We start from the raw sequence: 25,649 nt of genomic DNA, 5'->3' as shown, positions 1-25,649 counted from the left end.
GCAATCAAGACCATTTATTTCTCCCTCCCTCCCTCTCTCCCTTCCTCTCTCTCTTTCTCTCTCTTTAACATAAACTTCATAGTGATTTTTTTGTGTCACAAATAACACAACCCTTCAATGCCCAAAGTCTGCGGCCCTCAGCTAACAGCCATGTGAACACAATCAACATCAGCTCTTCTACAGAAATAAAATCATGCTTTCCTAGGTTTTCATAGCATTCAAAAACCTTCTATTGGTGCTGCATTCAGTGAAGAACCTAATGCCTGTTTAGGGGAACAGCTGCCTTTTCCAAGATTATTTTTGAGACCTTTTCTAGAGCATTTTAAAAATGAGCTCTGAGAGATTTCCCTTTTAAATTGCAAAAGGTGATAGGAAAGACTGATGCCTAAATTCCATTTCTGAGGAAAGCTAGGTCATTGCATTTTGATGATGTTAATTAGATTTTTGCAGAAGAAAATTTATCTCTCTCTCTCTCTCTCTCTCTCTCTGGAAACCACTGGTTTTCTTTGGTTTCCTATAGAGCCCTCTAGTGAAATTATGCAGTTACTGCAAGCTAATGCATTGTTTCAGTTTACAAAATGGCAGCATGGTAGCGACACAGAGAGGGCTCCTTCAAGAAAGCTTTCTGTAGAAAGAGGCATGTAGGTGATGTTCCTTAGCTGTTTGCAACCACTTTTCTGATGCGGTTGACGACACATGACAAACTCAGCTACATGGAAACAAAATCTAGGTCATATTTTTAAATATATATATATTATTGATGATCCTCAAAGACCTTGAAGAAGTATTACTGAATATAATTAGAGCATATTGTTTTAATTTGCCCTTATGAAATTGAATGCAAAGCAATCTTTGTCTTACAAATACAGTAGGCATTTTAAAAAATGAAACCTTATTTTATTATAAGTCCTACTCAACATGAAAGTGAAAAAGGTTGCTCTTCCAAGTGTGAAAGTAGACAAAAACACACATATATATATAGTCTATCCTTTTCAAATAAAATAGACATTTCTAGATGGGACAATGGAATGCTTTCCTACTGTTTACTGAATGATTTAAATAGAAAGAAAGGTATTCCAGAAGCTGGGAGATAATCTAAAGTGATTTGAATATTACCATTTTGAGGTTTAAAAATGTGTCCTCTATTGAGGTATCAGCTGTGGACCAGAATGTGTGATTTTTGGCTTGGCTTGCTCTATTCCCCATTGTGACGGAGCACTTTTTTGAATTAAAATTGGGAAGATTGATCTGTTCTTTCATACATGGGGGAGAAAGTTGCAGCTAGCTTAAATCCAACATCTGGACAGTTTCCACAAGATTTTATGCCCACTTAGATTTGTCACCATGTAGCTTTGTTTGAAATTGGCCATATTTTTTTTACCCTATATTATCACTTCTATTTATAAAGTTTTATCACCATATATCTGCGTTCTGCGGCAATACGGAAAGAATCTGAACACACAGTGGCCATGTTTGCATGTGTCTGTCCCCGGAAGGGTGGACTGTGATTTTATTGGATGTCTGCAGCTATTACTTTGAAGGATAAATTTTCATTTCTCATCTATTCTTCCCCATCTAGACTGTATCAGGATTAACTGTAATTCCAGTAAGTGCCTATTCAAAATTTTTAAACATATTATTCTTCCATTATGCAATATTTGCACACTTTAGATTAAAAGATTTTTGCACAGTTGATGACTTGCATTTGAAAGGGTATAGATAATTAATTATATGGTGTGAAAAGAAATCATCACATATAGTCTGGATTCCCGAGAGTTGCCTTCAGATTTTACCTAAAATGAAATTTGGAGCAGTTTCTCTTCAAGCAACTTACCAGTGGAATTGTGAGGAAACCCAATCGAATTCTAAACAACACTAGAGAAATTTCTCAGGGGGCTTCAATTCATTCCTATGTTGTCCTTGGATTTTGCCCAAAGTGAATATGAAAAATTTGCCTTAGGTGAAACAACTGAGAAATTGCAAGGGGAAACAAAAATGTTTCGATAAAATGAGGGAATTTCTTCGGATGGTAGTTCTACATTCATGGTATTTTCCTATCACTTGACCCTCAAGAAGTACCTCAAGAAGAACCAAATTTAAGAGTACCAAAAGAATCTTGTTCTCGTGGCCTGTCTACTAATTAAAATGTTTTAGTTGAGCATTTATTTATTCAGGTACCTGTATATTGCTTTTCAAATAAAGCCTAGCAAAGCAGTATACATAAAAACAATGTAAAACATCGCTAAAAGCAATTGGCAGCAATAAATAATCTTCCACCTCTTAACCAAATTAAATCATTGTGCATACTACCAAAACCTCAATACAGGTGTCCAATATACAACATTCACCCTTAGAAGAAAATACAATCTTTAATACTCTCTTCTCCATCCCCTATTTATTCCCAATTACAATATGGATAATGTTTATATACCGCTTTTCAACAAAAGTTCCCAAAGTGATATACATAGACAGACAGTCAGTCAGACAGACAGACAGACAGACAGACAGACAGACAGAAATAAATAAATAAATAAATAAATAAATAAATAAATAAAATGGCTCCCTGTCCCCAAAGGGCTCGCAATCTAAAAAAGAAACTCAAGATAGACCAGCAACAGCCACTGGAGGGATGTTTTGCTGGGGATGGATAGGTCCAGTTGCTCTCCCCCTGCTAAATAAAGGGAATAACCACTTTAACAAGGTGCCTCTTTGCTCAGTTAGCAGGGGACTATTACCAAAAACAACATGCTTATAACAAAATGACCTCTAAATAGTCTTGGCCTGTTGTTAAGGTCCAAAGGCACAAGATACAGCAACTTTGCTCAAGCTGAGTAGGTCAGTCAGTGCCTAGAAGGGAAGACACCTAGGAACCCAATGAAGCTATCTCAAGCTCTGTTGAAGAAATGCAAGCTAGAAATAAAATTTCTAGCAAAGTATGACAGAGCAAAGAATGCACTGGTGCAGCAAGAGAGTAGCCTAACAGAACTTCCCAACTAACTGCAGCAGTGCAGCAGGGAAGTAGCAAATTTGACACCCTCCCCTTTCCCAGGAAGGAGCTGCACAGCCCTCAGGGATATATATTCAGGTGGCACAGAGGGCTTTCCGGGGACAGAAAATAGCAGTACAGGTTAGATGTTTGTTTTTTACTGCTATCTTACCTGTCCAATGGAACTGCATTTTCCCCCCTTTTAAAAATAATTTTGCAGACAGGATGAACAAGAACATGGTCCCAGAGCATGGTCTAAGGGTCCTCGAAACAGCCACCTTGCTGAAGCTAAACAGGTCTTGGTGTGGTCAGTGGCTGGATGGAAGACCCATGTATGTCCCCTTTGGGGATGGGGCCATAGCTCATTGGTAGAAGATCTGCTTTAGATGCAAAAGGCTCCAGGTTCAATCCCTGGCATCTCTAAGCAGGGCTGGGAGAGACTCCTCCCTGAAACCCTGGAGAAGCTGCTGCCAGTCAGTGTAAAAATACAGTGTAAAAATACCTTAGATGGGTCAACAGTCTGCCTCGGTATAAGGCAGCTTCCTTATGTTCCTAATTAACAAACATATATTAAGACAAAGAAACAAAAACTGATGTATTCATATTTGAGAACTATAAGATATCTCCCTCTCTCAATTTTACATAGTATATAATACCCATTCCATTCCTTAAAACTCCCCCTCTTTATGTAACCAAACATAAAATAAATACGAACAAAAACAAAAAACAAATTAAAAACACTCTAGTTGCAGAATCACTCTGTCCACTGTTTTTTTTTTACAAAAAATATCTTCCACAATTGATAGAATTCCAAGAATGGTTTCCAAATGACCTGGAAGTTGTCATGAGCGTCCCTCTTAAAATAAGGGTGTTTTTTTTTCCACAAGCTCCCGGACGTAATTAATCAGAAATCCAAAGATTGATCTCAGGACTGTCCTTAACTTTTCATTTTTGCAATATAAGGCTTTTAGCCCAAATCCGTGCCTGCAATAAATATCAATTTTTGCCTCTAGATAAAATTCCAGCAATTTGTTCCATTCTTGAGATTTGCTTTTAATTTTATTAATCAATGAATCTATATTATTTTGTACTACATCTTTAATATTAGTGGCAAATTTATTCCTAAAGATCTAAAATTTCTCTCTTTCTAGCACATAGGTTACATATATTGGCAGACATACTCCACAAGGCTTTGAGTATGTTGTAATGCAGCATGCATGCAATTGCACAAAGATGTGTAAATACAGTTGTGTGATAGTATGGCCATTGTTTCCAGCCACCATAGTATTGGGCAGTCCATTTGCACAATTTTTTGCATTCGCACAAAAAGGCAACTTTATTACACACATGCAACTTAGCGCAGTATGTTAGCTTTATCTTTTGTCTCAAAATCAATTTCCAATATTTTTACTTTGATTAATTTGATATCCAGATATTCTATAATAGTACTGATGCTTTTTATGGCTGTTTTTTTTTAATAAACAAAATGCCACAACATCTTCACAAACAACCATATGTTCTTTATCTCCGGTCATAACTTCTTTAATTTCATTATCATTCCTAAATTCAATAGGTAGTGCTTCAGTATATTTACACTTAACCAGGGGTGGTCAACCTGCAGTTATCTAGCTGTTGTACTACAGCTCCCATCATGACAGAGAGCCTCGGGCTGGCCACCCCTTCACTCAGCAATAAATTGAAAAGGGGAAATAAACAGCCCTGTTTTACAATTACAGTTAAGATAAACAGGTTTCCTGGGTTACCCTTAATTGTAATTTTTGCCAAGGAGGTTTTTATGGTCTGCAAGGCTATATTTCTGTGATGATTTCTTTTGCACACTAATTCCATAATATATCTTAGATTGAATGGTTTTTACTGTGTGTCATCCATCATGCTGGCCAGGTGAACTGATAAATTTTTAACCTTTCTAATATTATTTGGATTAAGATGCTATATTCTCAAAGAGGATTATGGACTGTGACTTTATTTTGAGTCTGGATCTCCCAGATTTTCTATAGTAAGTACAATAGTTTCTAGTTTTCTTTCTGGTGGGGGGAGGGAGTGTTTTGTTTTTAAAAGTTGAACATTTTATCAGACAAAAGTAGTTGTCATACCCCAATAATATACCCAATAACTGAGGACATGAGTCAAAGTTAAGCATTTTACAACAGAGTCAACATTAAGTGTTATTAATGTAACTGAAAGGCATTTAAGCATGAGCTTAACTCTCCCATTGAGGATAAGGTGACTTGAAAGTGCTTAACTTTCATGGGACCATGTCCTGAATTTCCATATAGCGAACACTGTTACTGTTCATTTCAATGGTGCTTACTGCATTTGGAAAACTCAGTGATGGAATACTGCCAAAGGTAATGTTCTCAAAGTACTCTCTTCTTTGCTTTTGCAACATTCTGAATGCAACTACTTATCTGCAAAAAAAGCTAGTCATGCTTATAAGCCTAGCATTCATGCTGAAAGTTGCCTCCTTGTAGAGGAGTAACCTGTGAATGATAGATTCTTCTACATGTAATATAACAAAATGGAAACTAAACAGGAAAAGTAGCTCATTGGAGCAGAAGATCAACAAATCATAATTTTTTTAAAAAATCAAAATATTCTTGACTGAGGTTCTCAGTTCCCAAGTATACTTACAAACAAATTCTCACTACACCACCTACATTATATTTTGAACAAGACTTGTTAAACTTTCCCAACATACACAGTGATTCCTTACATAACAGCCTATAGAACATTTAATTTCAATCAGTGTTGCTTCCATTTTCAAAAACTGTGTCTAGTTCACGGCCACTCAGGAGGAAAAAAGGATATATTTTCTGCATCTTTTGAAAGGGCTTTTTTTTTCACAGCAAATGGGCTTTCATACAGAAACAACCATAATCCAATGTATAAAATAAATAACAGTTTGCAACAAATGCAATAAACAAAAAAGTGCATTTGTTCTCTGGAGCCAGTAAGAGACAGTACAGCAGATTTCTTTGATTCACAGGGCAGTGCCCAATAACCCTTTCCTTCGGGCTGGGAATTGCTTGGAAGATGTCTGTGAAGAGCACACATACTATGGATGCTTTTGTGTAAGGACTGAAATGAGTGTGATGGGGCCACAGGTAGAATATTTTTCTGCCTATGCATTCCATGTGCATCACATCACATACAAATACGCCCCCTCAGTTTGCCCATTCAAGTGCAGAGCTGGCATTCCAGGGCTAAGTGGCCTCTGTGTGTGTGTGTTGCTGAGGGGCAACTCTAAATACAAATGGACTAACTGATGTGGCAAGTATTGTTTTCACAACTGGACGATTGTGGCATCATACAGAGCCTTGGAAAAGAATATTTTCCAATGTTTATAATGGGATAGATAAGTCCCTGAAATATTTTCTTCAATTCTAATTAATGCATTGGTGAATATTCTTTCCAGGTCTACAAGATATGGCATGTAAGGCTGCCATGATCTGATGGTTCCCCACGAGTGGATGTTCTCAGTGTGAGCTGCTGCTTCTGCTCCAGTTGTGGGGTCCAAATCTGGAAATGTCAGATTACCCTGCAGCACTTCCCTCCAGCGACTCAGCATCTGTACTCAACTTCAAACCTGGGTTACAGATATCAGGGTGCTGGAGGGAAGTGCTGCAGGATAAGCTGACACCACTGGTGCATGCTGGGATTGCACTCTTTTGGGGAACTGGCAGTTCCCAGCCAACCTTACTTGCTGCATCAGACACGAAGTTGCCCTTACTTGGCTAAATGGTTAACCTATGGCCACAGTCCAGATTTGGTCCCAAGACAGGAGATCACTGGTAAAAAGAGATTGTAAGCAAGTTCCAGTGGGCAACGTGACCTGGGGATACTTTGAAACATGCAATATGAATCCCCTAACCCAAAGCAAGCGGACAAACCTGTCAGTGTTCATCGAGTGGCCTGAACTCTCTTTTGTTAGACTGGTTTCAAACTCTTCTGTGGTTTCTCTCCATCCTGCAGTATAAGTAATTCACTATAAATCTGACCAAAAATGGATATTTGCAAATATCCATCATTCACTGACATTCCAGTTTCATCTTTGAAATATTGAATGCAATGTTTAGCATTAAACATTCAAATGTGCATTTTGACTGTGGATGCTATCTCAACATTCAAATGGTTTCGGGTTTTTAAAAATTATTTCTTGATTGTTTTGATTTTGGAGGGCCTTCAAAAATGAAATCTCAAACTGTCAAGAGTCAAATAATATCAAATATTAATGCTGTTGCATGCTGCCTATAAAATTCTGTCAGATATTAAATACCACTACACACACCTCCAAAATACTGTCAAATAATCACTAGTAAATGACAAATATAGTTGTATGTCACCTAAAAATATCAAATATCCAGTGGATATTTTGCAAATATATGGGTGTTTTACCAGTGGAGAGAGAGAAAAACAACCGCTGTGTATCGAGTATATTACAGCCTTTTCTCCAATGACAATTGGAGGTGTGTTTAAATACAGTGAAGTCCCCTTCAAGCATTCCCAGTAGGCCATTTTGCCTGTGTGCTTCTTCTTCTGGAGAAACGGCATCAGCAATGCACTTATGGAGGTAAGAAGGGAGGATTTCAAGTAGGGTAGGGACACCCAGGAGGCAGTTGGAGGAACCCAGGAAATCACTACATTGGAACGCTTGGAATATGGCTGAGCAGTGGAGCAGAGAGGTTCCTGAATAAGTGGCATGATTACCAGTGCAACAGCCAGGTCATGGACATGCTTCGAAGAAGGTAATCTATGCGCCCATAATGACAAGTATTTGCTCCTTCATTAGGACTATTAGCTTGTAGTTCCTTATTCTCATTGTCTGAAATCTTGAGTAGCACTGCATTCATGCAGCAGTGTCAAGATCCAGGTTATCACTTCGCCATCATGGGGGAAGAGGCATTTGTTAAAAAAATTTCCTTCCCCTTTGAAGCCCTCTATGTATTGTGAAAATATGTCTCTGATGATAAGCACAACATTAACTGTAACCCAAGTGCAGTACTAGTCTGAATGTCAGACATTATTCCTACTGACTGAGAAGGGGCTGACATATGGCACAATGTTCTGTCTACCTTGTAACGGAATGTGCATGGAGTTGTGCAAGAGTGTGCTTGCACAAACATAAGAAATTGCACAAACACAGTTGTGTAACTGGCCATTATTTCCAATTGCTGTTGGTTGCACCACTGCATTTTCATCATTTCCTGTGCACACATTCTGTTACAAGACAGATTGTGCAGAGTGTCAGGATATTAGCTTTGGCTGACATCCTGACTAAATTACTCAACAGAGGTCCTAGTGGCATTAAGTATCCCTTTAGAGCAACTCAGTAGTACGATTGAGTAACTTTGGATGTCACCCACCGAGTCCGAAGGGCATGTTGGGGGAAATCCATGGCAAACATCTCGTGGGCAAGCTCATGTCTTGTCAGCATTGTATACAAGAATATCAGGTCCAGTTGCCCAGTTGTGCAAATGAAACTTTGGCAAAATACATTCATGGGCAGATTTTGCCCAGTTTTCACTAGAAATAATTGTTGAGGTATATGACCAGTCTTCACATTAATTTTTCATATTACACATTTCTGAATAAGCTTTCCTCACGAGGAGGTATAAAACCCACGAGCCATATTTTCAGCTTTGGCTGGGCCTGCACAGCCAGGCATTGCTGTTTGGTGACCTGCCCAATGCCCACAGAGGAATTCCAGATGACAAGAGGAACCCTTTTGCAGGGAGAAACCTTGGTGAGCCAAATATGGTTCAAATTGCCTATTCCTGGGTTATTCCACGGCTTCTCTATGAGCCAACAGCATACTGCATTCTATCTGTGCAGTGACATATTATCTGGAGATGGGGTTGGCCTATTTATAATTGAGCTTCCAACAGATTTAAAGAACATATGGCATACTTCTTTTGAGAATACAGGTAATGGGGAACACATCTATCAAAGCAAGTAATACAATGAATTTTTTGTGCACACTTCAGACACTTACCCTGGAGTATTCTCATTGTATAGTAATGGATTCACTTAAATGCATGATTCAATACCAGTAATTTTTACCAGGTGGCCATATGCATGTCTTGCCAAGATGGTGCTCAGCTCTTCATCTATACTGTCCTCGTATCCCAGCCATGCAATAGACTTCTTCTGTTCTTTCCTCCTCTTCATTATAACTTCCCCTGTAGGCAACAACCATCAATTCCTCCTTGTGTTCATTGTGGTCCCTATACAACTCCCTTTATTTAGTGGGACTTGAAGTGGAACAATACTGAAGAGACTGTAGTGGAGGAACTTTCTTCCTTCAATTAAAATCAAACCCACAATGACTAATATTTCCCCTGTTACTCCTCTTGGTCTTGCAAATTAACTGAAAAAACTCCCTTTCATTATTGTCAGATCTTAATTAGGCCTCTATTGGTAGTTAAAGTTATTTGGCATCCCCTTTGCTACTTCCTTTTATTAACATTTTCGATGTTGGATTTTAGTTGGCACACTCTTTGGTGATGCAAAGAGAGCATCACACAACCCCCCCCCCCGTAATTGGCTATTATTCTGTCCACGTGTGCTTGTTTGCTTCTCACAGTGGGTATTCACATTAGGCCAGAGGTGTATGAGGTCACTGCAACACTATGTCATCTGTGACAGTGCTGCTCCTTCTTGGGTCATGAGAAGGAGAGCTGGTCTTTTGGTAGCATGCATGGATTGCCCGCTTTGCTAAGCAGGGCCCGTCTTGCTTTGTATTCGGATGGAAGACTACATGTGAGTGCTATAAGATATTTCTCTTAGGGGATGGAGCCATAACTCAGTGGAAGAGAATTTGCATGCTTGCATGCAGAAGGTCCTAGGTTCAGTCCTTGGCAGCATCTCCAAGTAGGGATGGGAAAGACTCCTGCCTGAAAAACTCTGGAGAAGCTGCTGCCAATTAGTGCAGACAATACTGAGCTAGATGAACCAATGGTCTGACTCGGTATAAGACAGCTTCCTATGTCCCTAAGCATCGACTCATGTTACAGGAGCCCATGTCACTAGACAATTAAAGTAATGCAAGCACATGGAGAGGATTCTCAAAGTGGGCATCCCCCATGTTCCCCGAGGGTTTCTCGTCATCTCAGTGGCACAAGAATGTGCAGCACTGCAGTGGTTCCTAGGCCATGGCATAACATAAGTGCTCCCTCAAAGTAGCCAGGCTCTTATAGAAATTCATTGTTTTACATCACTATAGTAAAACTGAGCATCTGTTTTCCATATAAAAACTCTACTTTTCAACTTCTGTGTTGAAAAGTGAGAAATGGCTGGCACATAAATGTCAAACGCTGATCTTTCCCTTTTGGGCTAGATTAGAACATGATTGTATCTACATGCAAATGCAGCCATGTCAATCTGAAAATGTCATTGCTCAAATGTCATCATAAGACACCTGAAGTCATTTTACTTCTCCTCAATTTATTAAATCAGATGCTTTCATTTAGAGAGAGGTTACAAGCATATGGTGTTCCTTTGTGAATGCAATTGTGGTTTTCAGCTCAGGATTGAGAATATCAACAAGCAGGTTGTCAAGCTGAAATACCAAGTTTCTGTCCCTTTAAGTTGTTGCTATAGGTTTCAGGGCATGGTCTGAAACAGGGATGACTCCAAGAGGCAACAAAGGTAGCTCCCCTGTTCACCAGACTGGAACTTTACAGCAAAGTATCAGATAATACAGTCATAGTATATTTTAGTCCTGTAGCTTGAATTAATTATTTTCAAAGGCCTCTGTTGTTTAAAGAAGCCTCACTCGTTCAGTGTCTATCCCAGAATAAGGTATAGAAGCCTGTAAATCCATGTAGATAGGAGATTCCTCCAGCTTCCCAGGAGCCAAGCCAACACATTAGCTTCCTTCCTGGCCAGAAACGGGGCTGTGTGAGACCATGTGTGCAAGGGGGTTCTGGGTCATCTCCCCTACAGCTTTCAGTACTGACCTCTCTCCCTACTCGGTCTTTCCTGCCATGTGGTCTTGGACAGGAAGAGAAAACAAGCCTAGAAAGCAGTGTGGAAAACTTAACCTAATTCAGAAAGACAGTGAGCCCATTCTCACGAGCAGTCATAGGAACATAGGAAACTGCCATATACTGAGTCAGACCATTGGTCTATCTAGCTCAGGATTGTCTTCACAGACTGGCAGCGGCTTCTCCAAGGTTGCAGGCAGGAATCTCTCTCAGCTCCATCTTGGAGAATCCAGGGAGGGAACTTGAAACCTTCTGCTCTTCCCAGAGTGGCTTCATCCTCTGAGGGGAATATCTTGCAGTCCTACCTCGGGCTAGCTAGCAGAAGCAGGACTTGCTGTCTGAAGCCCAGGTTTAAAGTGAGGTAGGAGGGCAAGCACACGCCTCCTACCTCACTCTCTGATCATCTGGGTTGCTGCACTGCTGGCAGCCATCTTTATGATAGAGCCAGGAGGAGCAGCAGCCAGGCAGTGCAGAGCTCATGCAGTGCATTGTGGGATGCCTGGTATCCCCAGCTTACACCCCCCTATCACCGCTGGGATCACTGCTCGTGTGGGTGTGCAGAGTGGGTGGCAGAGTCTTGATGGGCAACAGTTTGTCCGGGGGAAGGCAGGTATGCCCCTTGTGGGTGTGTGAATGACCTCTGCATTTTCTTAGAGGAATCTGGTCCATTTCCCCCCCAATAAGTTTGAAAATGTCAAGCAAGCTTCATTAATAAGGTACAACAAACTATACCGCCCTTTTGGAAAGGCGGTATAGAAACTGAATTAATAATTAAATAATTAATAAACAAACTACGACATTAATTACTTTACCTCTGTAAGTATTTGATGGACAGCAAAGTACCCTATTAATCTTCTTTGCCACCCATTTGCTCTCCCAGACCTAGACACTGGTTGGAAGGCATATTACTTCTTTTTCTTTCTCTCTTTCATATTTGTCTGCCATCCTGAACATCGCGTCTCCAGGCAGTTTACAACAAACTTAATGCAGACTCTTACTGAAGTTAAGCAGATCTGGGTGCCTGGATAGTAGGCCCAGGTACACCACCGCGAGTCCTATCATAGGATAAAGCCAGAATATACCTGTAAGCCTATTCTCATCATAGATGAAAACAGGGTTTAGGGAGCCCAGCCTGGTTTCCAGCGATTGTCAGAACCACCGGGCTCACAGGCAAGCCCGTTGGCTAGGCCACCTAATTCCCCCTCCCCTTAAGCGAGTGCTCCGCTAACCGCATTGCCCTGATCATGAGTTGCCACACCGTGGCGACTCACAAGGAGACCCCTTACCAGAAGGCTAAAACAAGCCTTCTGGTATTGGGGAGCTCTCCAGAATGCCCCATGCACTCCCACAGAGCATTCCGGGTCTTCTGGGGGTCAGGTGGCCCTCAATGCCTGCTGCCCCAACCAGCTCCATGATGAAGCCAGTAATCGTGTGCGCGGCTGATCCAGCCACCCAGGGTGGGCTCTGTGCTCATCTGCAGGGACAACAGGTCAAGCCTGCTCTCCCCACAGAAGCCCCACAGGCTCTCCACACTGCTCGTAAACCTGTGTTCTTCACTCCTTTGATTTTAGAAGCTCAGGGCAGTATACCTGCTATCCCATTTTATTCCCTCTCCTTGTGCAGTAGGTCTAAAGTTAAGCAGTCACCACCAGGGTGAAAAAAAGAGAAAATGTGAATACAGATCTCTCATATCCAAATTCAAGGGCAGTATCTCTCGGCAGAAAGATGTATGTGAGTACATGCCCTGAGCATGCCCATACCCTGAAGTGCTCAGGAGTGACTCTAGAACAACTAGGGAAGGGAAGCAAAGGAGGGGCAAAGAATGTTATGAAGGGAGTGAGAATGTTGCTATACATTATATACTTCTAGAGGTATGGTAATTAATGTAATTACGGTGATTAATGAGTGTCCTACTTGTTCTAGCATAAAGGAGTGAGTGAATGAGGTGGAGGCTCCTAACAATGGAGGCCCATAAAATTATTAATTAACACTATAGGGCCATAATATACTATGACTATATTGTCTGACACTTCGCTGTAAATTTTCAGTGGATGGGGGAGCAAAAAAGTATTTTGCAGGAGTGCCCGCTACCCTGTACTGCCCCTTGGAGTATTCCCTGCACTAGCTGTCCATGCTGATAGCATTTGTCTGCAGATTCGGTCCATTTCGTGAACTGAAGTTTCGTCCCATGAACTGAAGGCTGAGGCACTCCCAGCCTTCTGATCATGGGGGGGGGGGGGAATCTGTTTATGGTTATAGTTATTCTGTCTTTAGACAAACTCTGAAAGCGTGGACAGTGCGGGGCTTCTAAGCACATCAGTTTTGGGAAGGGGCTTGTGTGCACACTCTTGGGAGGCTGTATACCTAGTACAGCATCCTCTTTTTAAAAAAAAAAAACCTCTGGAGGGAGCTACTGTCTTCACTGCATCACAGGGGCTTTCAAAACTAGATTTGGAAGAGAGGGCAATTGCATCTTCACCTGCCCTTTCTTCCTTGCCCCACACATGAAATCCAGCAGACCTGGACTCCTGCATCCTACAGTAGGTGATGGAGTATTTAGTGCAGATTTTAAGGTGACGAAGAATACTCCAGGTTGTGGCCTCATAACCCTTAGCAGCAAATCCTGGCAAAATCTCCAAGATTTTCTCTCCCCTGATGGTTCTTATCAGCCATTTAGTAAGCCTGAGCTTGGCCAGCCCAGTTCAGGCTAGTCTTTTCTGAACCCTAAAAAAAAAAAAAAAAAATCAGAGCTCTCCAGATCTCAAAATGGTGGCAAGATGATGATAATGATTATGATGATGATTAATTTGGCTATCACGGCTCCAGGGTGTGGGTGGGGAGAACATTTTCTGCTCATCTGCCTGCCTGCCCATGCATATTTGTTTTTTTTTTTAAAATATTTAGCCCATTTTCCACTCACAAAGCATTAGCCTTGGATTTTAAACTTAAGTAATCTATAATATTGGCTTCACTGACTGACTGACTGACTGACTGACTGACATGAAACTCCCGGACCAGAGTTCCCTGTAAGAGGGATTCCCCGATGGTGTTGACTACAACTCCCAGCATCCCCAGCTGCAGTAGCCTTTGCCCAGGGATTATGGTAGTTGTCAGCATCTGGAACCCCTGCTACAGGGAGCACTGTCCCATATCAAACAAGAAAAGACAGAAACATTCCGTTTTTGCAGGTAAGTTCCAGACCTTGCCCAGACCACCAAGAAAATCCAAAACCCCAGGAAAATGCAATAAGGCCCCAGAAAATGGGGGGAAAAGCCTCTCCCATTGGACTGCATGGGTCATGAGTCCTCATAGAACTAGAAAAAGACTAGAATCACAGTGACAAAGGACATATTAATATTATTGTATTAATAAATTGCAAGCCATTTTACTAGTTTTCAGTATAAGTACTCATAAAAGCTGCAGATGGCAAACACAACCTTAGAAGTATTCTTTCTTCTTTCCCATAGAAGGGAATGCCTCTTCTACTGCTACATGCACATACATCATCTAAAAACTAAGAATTGTTTTTTCTTTATCATTATAGGTTTCCTAAGCATACTTAATCAATTAAAACTCCTGTTTAATTGACTAAGATTTTTTTAATAGGATGGGAGCTACAAAACTCATAGATCTGTTTTATGAACCACAGATTGCAATGTTCACATGATCTTCTCTGGAGGGCATGACCAATCTCAGATTAGAAAATGGTGGACATGTTATTCCAGAGGTTATGCACTGTTAATATTTGAATGTGTGAACATGAAACTGTTGTAGATCAGCCCAAGGGTCCAGCTAGTCCAGTGTCCTCTTTCAAGCGGACACCAACCACAAGTGAAGTATGGAGACAAGAACCATCCTCTGTATTTTGTCCCCAGAGGTATCCTGTTACATGACAGGTTCTATTTAACTGTCATGACCAATAGCCATTGATGGGCTTCTCCTCCACAAATCTGAACGGTCTTTTTTTATAATCCCAAGCTCAGGTCTGTGTCTGGTATCAGTAGCAATTCAAAGAGTGATTGTGCAATCAGTGCCTCCACATTCACTCCCATTCACTGATATGCAGCTGTTCTGATTGTGCAACTGCTTCTCCTCCACAGCTCTGAAGCTGCCTTTTGTATCCGCAGCAAGTGGAAGCCTAAGGCGGCCCAGTTCTGCCTTCCGTGTTTGCATGCTGACATGATGCACAGCATCTCAACCAGTCCTCCAGGTTGACAAGATTATGATTAAAAGAAGGGGGAGGGAGACCCACATGGTTACTCCCCAATCCATGACAGGCAAGCCTCAATCCACATTAATGCTTTTGAAAAAGGTTTGGCCATGCTTTAGAACAACCATCTACAGAAGCGTCTGTCAGTTCTGGGACAGGAAATTGGATGGTGTGCATCTTTGATGTTCTGCAGATCCATAGAAGGGTCACTAGGGAATCAGCTGGATGCTGGAATCAAGTACAGTCTGATCAGGATGACAAGGCAGAAGAAGAGTGAAGGTCAGAAAAAGAAAATATTTTGGTCAGATAGACAGGCCAAGCACAGAAACCCTGGTGCCAGGAAGAGCCTGCATCAAAGAGAGCCAGAAGGAAAAAGCAAGAACTTGAGCCCAAGGACAAGCATGTCGTTGCATATACGACAAATACGACGAGTATTTATACTACAACAACAAATATTTATATACCGCTTTTCAACAAAAGTTTCCAAAGCAGTTTACACAGAGAAATAATAAATAAATAAGATGGATCCCTCCCCCCCCAAGGGCTCAAAATCTAAAAAGAAACATAAGATATACACCAGCAAGAGTAACTGGAGGTACTATCCTGGAGGATGGATAGGGCCAGTTGCTCGCCCCCTGCTAAATAAAGAGAATTGCCACATTAAAAATTACAAATTTTTTTTTTAATTATTTTTTACAATTTAAAAGTTTACAGATTAAAGTACAACGGCTATTATAACCTTGAATCATATAAAACAAATTAACCTTCAATACAAATATAAAATATCATGAACAGGTGTGTTTACAAAAGCTGTTTAAAAACAGCCAGAGACGGGGAGGTTCTGATTTCATTTGGGAGCACATTCTATAGCCCGGGAGAAGGCTTGGTTTGGGGTCACTACCAAACGAACCGGACCTCTCCTGATGACCTTAATGGGTGGCAGGGTTCATGAAGAAGACGGCACTCTCTTAAATACCCTGGGCTCAAGCCATTCAGGGCTTTATAATGAATAACCAACCAGCCAAACAACCAGGTTGACAAGCAGACACCGACAGCCCCTAAACTCCCTCCCTCACAGCGATGGGCTCTTGAATACCCTTGGCAGGCAAGTTACCAGCTAATCAGTTTCTGGCTGTGACCTGTTTAAAATTCCCACAGTTGATGAGCACCATTGTAATGCATTCGAAATCTTTCTGCTGATTTCCTCCCATCTCCTTATTTATATTCTTTTCTGTGCTCTTCTTTCCCCTTCAATTTTTCTTCCAAGATCCTTTATTTACTCAGCTTCCCTTCCTTCCTTTTGGTGTTGGCAGGATATCTCTCCTGCCTCTCCCATTTTCTTTGATGTTCTGCAGATGTGCACACCACAGTGCACTGGGTATGCGGCAAGGCCACCTGCTCCTGCAGCATTTTTGCTGGCAAGAATTGCCACAACCCTGGGGCCACCCAAGGAGTTTTTCCCCATTATCTTATCAGCAAATGGTAGGGGAACTAAGTGGATAGAAGATCAAATGCTGATGTCTAGACACAACACATTTCTCAACTTGCATCTCTGAGAGAGGCAGAAATTTAATAAAGACCATTCATCTCCTTGATATCTCAAGCTTTTCAGTAATACACTGGGTGCAGAAGAGACTGCTATCTATTCTCTTGTGGATACTGCAAAATCTTGTTTGATGATCAAATTGACTAATACATTATCCATGTGTGATCCTGATAGGATTTACTGAATAGATTGGGGAGAATAAAAGTCATCTGCTCCCCTTTCCCATCCCCGGGTAAATAAAAAGCCTCAAAATGCAGCAAATCATGTTAGATGCTTGGTTGGTGGGAATGGGCATCTTTAGACCTTTATTATATTCAGAAGCTGTGTTTTTGATCTCACTATTTTGTCAGCTAAAGGCATACAAGAGCACATTGTTAAAACCACCTCAAGATGCTGGCATGGGGCAAGCAGTAGTTCAGTCTTTGGGCACTCCTGCTCAGACGATGCTTTTGGAGGAGCGAAAGGGCACTTTTGCTTTGTAGAATCAAATCTGAAGATCTTTCATCCCAGCAATGTTGCTGATAAACACTATTCCTATGCAGGAGCTTTAGGAAAAAACTCCCCCCACCCCCTACCATCACATATAGTTTTGTTCTTCTTCCGACTGTGGAATATGTACCAAAAGCAGCATGACAGCAGCTAAAAAACTTAAACCACAATAAATAATTAGTCAAGAAGCCACACTTAAGGTCAGTGGGAGCAGCCCCTGGCAAAAACATATCTTACTTTCTAGAGCCGAAGTAATAGGAATGCGAGCTTCTGCAGCCGGTGGGGTGGGTGGGTGTGGGACAGACTTGCAAAATGGAGTTCTGTTAGAATATGTTGGCCAACATTTTCAGCTTTAACTAACATATCTAAACTTGTTCAAACATTTTTTTCAATGCATTCTGCATCCTTGTAGTGTGACCCTATCCATGTTTAATTGGAAATAAATCCCACTGATTTCAGTTGGACCTTCCCCCAGGTAAAAATGCAGAGGATTGTTACCTTAAATACATTTCAGCCTGTTGATGCCATTTTGGCCCTGCAAATAACATATATAATAGACTTTAGGTAGAACTTACATGTTTTATGGGACATACATGCTGATGAGATTGGGAAAAGTAGGCTCTTAAACACATCCAGTTAATGAATAATGATGCAAAACAACCTCAAGCAAAAGAATGTTTAGACAGTGTTAACTTCAACACTTAGCTATTGCAGTATATGCCTAAAAGTACAACACAGAAGTGTAAGAACAGCAGAATGCTAGGGTGATCAAATGTAAAGGAAGGCTAAACAGATGTAGAAAAAGGTTCCTGGACCTCTATTAGTTATGCAGATAATTAAATTTTGGTCTTTACGGGGAAATTTTGGTCTTTACGGGGAAATCTGCCTCTTCCGAAACTCTTCATATAGTTGTAGAAATTACTGGTCCCCTGCCTTCACAGGGATGTCAATTGTCAGAGTGGACAGGTCAGCCTCTCTTCCTGCAGAGCTCTGCCATGCATTAAAACAAGGGTTCTCAAAACTGGATCTCCATACGTTGTTGGACTACTACAACTTCCATCACCCCAGCCACAATGGCCAAAGGCATTAAAGAACTCTGCAGCTTTAACCACATTGGTTACTGGATAAACTCAGTGGCCAATATGCTGCCCAGTGCAACTTCAGCATTAGCAAGCCAGAGGCACTGCTGAACGTGTAAAAGGCAGCCCTGAAGCTGTGGTGGAGGCAGCCCGTTGCTGATCTCTTTCAAGCAGTGTAAAGACACTTGCTTCACACTGCTTCCTTTAGAAACAATGGCTTACTCACAGTGCATCATCACTGCAGCAATGAGCCTCCCATGGGAGGCTGACTGACATTGAGCAAGGGGAAGGTTCAGAGAATATGGTAGAGAAGAAGGTACAACTATTTCAAGTGTGCTTGACAGTGGCATCGCAAGTGGCAGCCTGCTTTCCTCCCACTGCTCGTATATGGGAGCTGGGGCTGATGCTAGCCACCTCGGTTGCACCCCCTCCTGCCCATCTTCCCGCTTGCTGTCCAAGAGCCAGTCAGATAATGGTGGTAGGAGTGGCAGGGGCAGTGAAAGAAGGAATAAGGAGGTGGTGGCAGCACTACGAGGCAGCAGGAGGGGACGGTGTTGAGGTGGCTTGTGCCAGCTCCCACATATGGAGAGCAAGGAAGGAGGTGTCGACAGTAGTGATGGCAAGGAGAGGCATGAAGGCAAGGAGAGGCATGAAGGCAAGGAGAGGCATGAAGGGGCTAGTGTTGGCCCCCACATGCCAATAGAGGGGAAGCCCAGCAGGGAGGCAGGGCAACAGGTGAGGGGTCCTCTGCAGCTCCTCACAAGTAGATAGCTCTTGTTCTTTGAACACATTACAGTTCAAACACATAATTACACTCCTGATGCTTGACATCATTCTTCACAAAGAAGGAAAGTTGGGATGAGAAAAGGCCACACTGACACAAAGAATGGAAGTTAGCATGTTGAAGTGTAAGGCAGGAGCCAGTGTCTCTCCAGCCGACATGCTGCAGGAGGCAACACAATCCATTTTGAGCTGCCTGCACTGCTGTGGGCATCTAAAGTCACATCCATGGTGCTTTTGAACAGGGCTCATCCACTACCACTGGAAACTGCACAGTCACACATCCATGGTGCTACATCCGTTGGAAATAATGGACGTGGTGCCCTGGAAGTACAATTGGACAATTTTAAGTAGTATCAGATGAGCCATGTTCCGTAACACCCCATGAATTGCGCTAGGTGGTTGCAGTAGTACAAGTCACTCCGAATGGGCCATGTTGCCTTGCACAACATGTCAGCCATTAGCTCTACTTCCCAATGCAAAAATCACACTTTTATAGCCAAAGGGGCTTTGACGGAAAGCAACAGTTTTCTGAAAAGTAATCATGAGCTGAAGAAAAAGATGAAGCAAACCATGGGAACTGGATCATTTCCTAAAGAACTGAACCAGGCCAATGTAACAGTGTTAAACTGCCTTGTGTTATTCTTTGAAAATGGCTGTTCCCAATAGTTTAAATAATTTAATTTAAATAATTTAATAATTTAAATTGGGTATAGTTTCAAAAAGTATTCTTTATTTTTACTTTTTTCTTCTCCATTGTGACTTGATAGCTTTTACTTACAGTTATGTTGCTTATTATATTGCTGGTCAACCTACAACCTTCCTAAAACAAAAGAATTATCTCTACTTTTTTCAGTATGGACTCAATAAATGAGAAGTGGTGGATACCAACATCATTGGAATCTGACACTTGAAATTTGTTATTTGTATATAATGTTCAAAGCTACACATTCTTCTTGGTCACATCAAATGGCAAATGTTGGGAACCCTGTATTTGGAAACAAACATTTTGGGTCCAAAAAACCCCATCTTTGTAACCTGGAATGTGTTGTCTCTTATTTGCATTCTTATTAGATGAAACAAATTTTGCTCCTGAATCAAATAATTTTTAGATTTTGAGTTCTAAAAAAATCCAGGACAGTCCTGCATAGAAGAAATGAGAAGTACAAGTTCCCAGCCTCAAGAAAGAAAGGCAAAACAAACTTTAAAAGATATTGTCAACACTGAATTCTACCTGAAACAACATTTCAAGCAAATTCAAAGGTTCCTGCACAGGTGAAGCATCTAAGGAGTTTTGAGGGAAGTAAAAAAATAGATTTGCCAAGACTTCAGGAATTTCTTGGGTGAAATGGCCTCACACACCTATTTTCTGCAGTAGTTGGGCTCTATATTGAAGGTTATCCTTAATAAAATATGTAAAAATAAATTACAAGCATCAGCCATGAAAAGAAGGAATCTGTCTCAGATAGAACAATGGCTATTGTTTATGCCAAACCACTTAAGTAGTCTTGAGCTCTTTTAACAGGGTAATTTATCTTGATTTCTCATATGGGTAGATCTTGTTTCTCAGAAACAATGGCAGGTGCCATTTCCCCACGTTTCCTTTCTTGACAGTGCACTCAAGGGAGGTTCAGATAGCAGAACCTCAGCTTAATGGTGATCTACACCATTACCAGTTACGCCAGCTAAAAAGTTTAAGTATTATTCCTTGAACTGCAGATGGAGCTGCCACTGAAATTTTGGACCAAACCTCTACCAAATTTTTCGAATTGTTCCTTGGGCAAAATCTGAGAGATGTCAAGGAGCTCCTGAAGACTCTCAATTCTTTATTACAGTCTATGACTAGCAAAGTAAAAAATACTTCTAGTGAAATTTCTCTGATAGTTCAGCACATTTGTCAGTTGTCATCAGTTTTCATCCGAAGTGAAATCTGCAGAGAATTTGGAGACGCCTCCTCAAGCAAAATTTCTGAAGAATTATGGAAGAAGCCATGCCAGTTATTTTGAAGTGCTCAGAATCTTTCCTTGTCAGAGAAGACACATGAAGATGCAAAATCCACCCACAGGAAGATAAAGTCCACTGCTACACACACACACACACACACACACACACACACACACACACACACACACAATACCAAACATCATCTTGGATAATGACAAACACAAATTATATCAATTCCTATTCGAACACATGTTCAAGAAGCTCTTTTCAATATCAGACAAAAGCAGAATCCCACCTTTTTATCAACATGTCAGTTAATCCTTTCTTCCCATATGTGTACCAGGCTGTACATTCTTAAAGTAGTTGCAGACATGGAACTCTAATGCTGTCTTTGCACCATAACATGAATACCAACAAGACTGTATTGCCATGAGCAACACCCTGGAGGACAGTGCAGTGTTATCTTTTGACTACATGCTCTTTTTCAGTACTCTGGCCTGATCAGTCTCTACCTACTTATTTTCCTTGCTTTGATCATCTTCCATTGAATGTCTCATTCTATCAGTCTCATTCATCCAACCACATCTGCAAGAGAGGAGGAGAGCTGGCCTTGTGCTAGCAAGCATGACTTGTCCCCTTAGCTAAACAGAGTCTGCCCTGGTTGCATATGAAAGGGAGACTAGAAGTTTGAGCACTGGAAGATATTCCCCTCAGGGGGTGGAGCTGCTCTGGGAAGAGCAGAAGGTTTCAAGTTCCCTCTCTGGCTTCTCCAAGATAGGGCTGAGAGAGATTCCTGCCTGCAACCTTGGAGAAGCCACTGCAAATCTGTGAAGACAATACTGAGCTAGATAGACCAAAGGTCTGACTCAGTATATGGCAGCTTCCTATGTTCCTAAGACCTTTCCTTCATTTTTAGAGCTATTTTCCAGTTAAGAACATAAGAACAGCCCTGCTGGCTCAGGCCCAAGGCCCATCTAGTCCAGCACACAGTGGCCCACCAGATGCCTCTGGGGAGCCCACAGGCCAGCGGTGAGGACATGCTCTCTTCCTTTTGCTGTTGCTCTCCTGCAACTGGTATTCAGAGGCATCTTGCCTCTAAGGCTGGAGGTGGCCTATAGCCACCAGACTAGTAGCCATTAATTGATCTGTCCTCCATGAATTTATCTAAGCCCCTTTTAAAGCCATCCAAGCTAATAGCCATCACCACATCCACTATAAAGCAGTGGTGCACTGGTGGTGGTGGTGGGATATAAATATTTTAAATAAATGAATGAATCTAAACACAATTGTTATAGTCAGTGGAAGGAGCTACACAAACATAGTGTTGGTCAAAACATTTCTTCCATTTTTGGCCTCCCTTTTATTTCCCTGCAACATGCTAGCTATTTTCTTCTCTTGTATTACTTATTTTATAATATATATGACTCACAAAAAGCACAGTGAAACGCAGGCAGTTCACCACTACCCATGCTGTTGAGAAATGGGAATATCCCACTGCAGCGTAGGCTTGCACAGTTGCAGTAATTTCCATAATTTCCAGTTGAGGCAGTGTTGCACAATTGGAATTGTGCAATTTCAAGTCACAATTTTAATTCTGGTCCGCAACAGTTTTACACACATGCAGCAGCAAGTGGTGCTGAACCAACCACTGCGCTGCATGTGAGCCAACTGGTTGGGTTGGGTGGGTGGGTGGCAGGGACAAAGCCTCGGGTTCCTATTGGCTAAGTTGATGAAGCCTTGGCTGTTTAAATTATGGGAGAAAGAAACAGGTAGCAGGAGGTCAAAGGCAGCCTCCACTGAGGGAAGAAACCTGACACATAGAGTGTAATAAAACTTCCACACTGGCTCTATTGACAAGTGGAGCTGTGGTGATTGAGTGAGCATACAGAAGAATATAAGAACAGCCCTGCTGGATCAGGCCGAAGGCCTATCTAGTCCAGCATCCTGTTTCACACAGTGGCCCACCAGATGCCTCTGGGGAGCCTACAGGCAAGATATTTGTGCATGCCCTCTCTCCTGCTGTTGCTACCCTGCAACCAGTATTGAGGCTGGTGGTGGCCCACAGCTACCAGACTAGTAGCCATTGATAGACCTGTCCTCCATGAATTCTTCTAAGCCCCTTTTGAAGCCATCCAAGCTGATGGACATCACCACATCCCATGGCAAGGAATTCCATAGATTTATTATGTGCTATATAAAAAAGTACTTCCTCTTGTTGGTCCTAAATTTCCTGACCTTCAGTTTCATGGGGTGTTCCCTGGTTCTAGTGTTGTGAGAGGGATACAAATTTCTTTCTGTCCACCCTCTCCACTTCATGCATAATTTTATACACCTCGATCATGTCTCCCATTAGTCGCCTCTTTTCTAAGGTAAAGAGCCCCAGATGCTGTAACCTAGCATCGTAAGGAAGGTGCTACAGGCCCCTGATCATCTTGGTGGCTGTCTTCTGCACCTTTTCCAGTTCTGCAATATCCTTCTTAAGATATGGTGACCAAAGGCAGTGAGAAGAGGTCCCAGGAGAGAAGGAAAAGCCTTACAGGGCAAGGAAGTCAGAGGCAGAGAGTCCAAAGGAAAGGCAGAATTAGCCATAGGCTGTGATACAGGAATCAGAGCTGTTACTGGCAGGGTGATAGCCAGATTTTCCCTGCTACTTTCCCACCCCCAGATTACTTATGTTCAAGGCTGTGTCCACACAGAGACCTACGCTGGCTGTATAATCAAATATGCATGCACACATCTGGACACCCCTGTGCAGATGGGAGCTTAACTGTGTAGACCATGGCTGCACAACTTTGGCCTTCCAGGTGTTCTTGGACTACAACTTCCATCATCCCCAGCCACTATGGCCAATAGGGAAGATGGGAGTTGAAGTTCAACAATAGCTGGAGGGCCCAAGTTGTGCAGTCTTGCTTTAGAGTTTGGGGACAGACCCAGTAAGCATCATCCTGATCCCCACTCCATACATTCATTTATGCATCAAATGAACATATGCAAATAATTTGTATGGCGGAGAGAGAAGACAGAAGTCTATGAAGAAGCTGCCTTATTTTGTCTCATGCCATTGGACTGGAGTTGCTAGGAAGCTGCACCTGTAACCTTCTGCATGCAAATCATGCGCTCTACCACTAAGGAAAGGTGATGGGATATTTTCAAAACTTTCACAAATTTAAGGAACAGAAGCTCATATTGCTGGCAGGAAGAAGAGGGAATGATGCTGGAGTTCAATTAAGGATACTGTCTCAGTGTCAGAGTGCTTGACAGAAAGAGAACTAAGTAGGTTGTGGGAAGAAATGGAGGAACTAATGGAAAAGATGGTGAGTGATGGAAGCCTGAAGGTGAAGGCAAGGAAGAGACAAGGAAAAGATGGAGCTGGTGTTATGCGGGCAGAGGCGTAACTAGGGAAAATGGCGCCCGGGGCAAGCACTGAAATCACGCCCCCCCCACCGCGCCCCCCCCAACATAATACATTATACTTAGGTTTTTCCTCACAAGCGCCCGCCAAGCCAGGCCACTGACTGGCCGCCAGGCGCCAGCAAAGCAATGGGGGGGGGGGCGCGCGCGGCAGCGCGGAAGGGACCGCTCGTGGGGAAGGGGGCACCGACGCGCTCCCTTGACTGCTGCAGCGCTGCTGCACTGGGCAGGAAACATTTGTATTAACAAAAAATTAATTTTTAAAAAAAAATTGGTCATGGCGGCGCCCCCCACGTGACCAGAAAAGATGGCGCCCGGGGCACGTGCCCCCCCTGCCCCCCTATAGTTACGCCTCTGTATGCGGGGTTGGGGTCTTCCCCGCCATCAGAACTTTAGAGGGAGGAAGACACTGGCAGGGGGCTGATATAATTCAGACATTCAGACATTTAATTCAGATATTTTATTAAGGACTAGGCTACAGCATCTGGGGCTCTTTACCTTGGAAAAGAGGTGACTAAGAGGAGACATGATCGAGGAGTATGCATGGAGTGGAGAGGCTAGACAGAGAGAAATTTGTATCCCTCTCACAACACTAGAACCAGGGGTCACCCCATGAAACTGAAGGTCAGGAAATTTAGGGCCAACAAGAGGAAGTACTTTTTTCACACAGCACATAATAAATCTATGGAAATCCTTGCCATGGGATGTGGTGATGTCCATTTATTATTTATTAAAGTTTATGAAGGCAAGGGCTGCACACAAAAAGGTAAGTATATTCAACTGGCAAATAATAATAAAAATGGCAAAAATCAGCAACAAAAACCTATAGCAAGACATAATGATGCATCTCCTTCACTCACACATTCATCTCCTCACCTATTGCTTGTGGACTTCCTAAAGGCATCTGGTGGGCCACCGTGTGAAGCAGCAGGATGCTGGATTAGATGGGCCTTGGGCCTGATCCAGCAGGGCTGTCTTTATGTTCTTATACTTGCTCTAACTAACTTTGGAGTTGTCCTGACTCCAAGAATCAGCTGGTGCTCGGGCTTGGTCAGGACAGACAAGCACGGTGCATGCTCGTCCTGGTTCCAGACAAAGACTTCTCTGCTTTAGTTCTCCCAGGGTCTCCTTTATAGTAAAACTCCAAAGGAGGCATCTTCCTGGCATAATATTCTCGAGATCACCCCACTCCTGGAGG

General features: G+C 42.2%; 1 protein-coding gene across 27 annotated transcripts in view; it reads left to right on the top strand.

Moving 5' to 3' along the window:
- NRXN1 (neurexin 1) overlaps window positions 1-25,649 on the top strand; it is a 1,475,796-nt gene that overhangs the window by 677,586 nt on the left and 772,561 nt on the right. For 17 of the 27 annotated variants that reach the window (XM_053244415.1, XM_053244359.1, XM_053244369.1 and 14 more), the window contains one exon: window positions 1,580-1,606. The exons of the other annotated variants lie outside the window; for them this stretch is intronic. In XM_053244415.1, coding sequence (XP_053100390.1) covers window positions 1,580-1,606 — 27 coding nt within the window. The remainder of the gene's footprint in view (window positions 1-1,579; window positions 1,607-25,649) is intronic. 27 annotated transcript variants of the gene reach the window in all.

Source organism: Hemicordylus capensis, chromosome 1 (genome assembly GCF_027244095.1).
Source record: "Hemicordylus capensis ecotype Gifberg chromosome 1, rHemCap1.1.pri, whole genome shotgun sequence".
NCBI lineage: Eukaryota > Metazoa > Chordata > Lepidosauria > Squamata > Cordylidae > Hemicordylus > Hemicordylus capensis.
The sequence above is the reverse complement of the archived record's forward strand: the minus strand, read 5'-3'. Positions and strand labels throughout refer to the sequence as shown.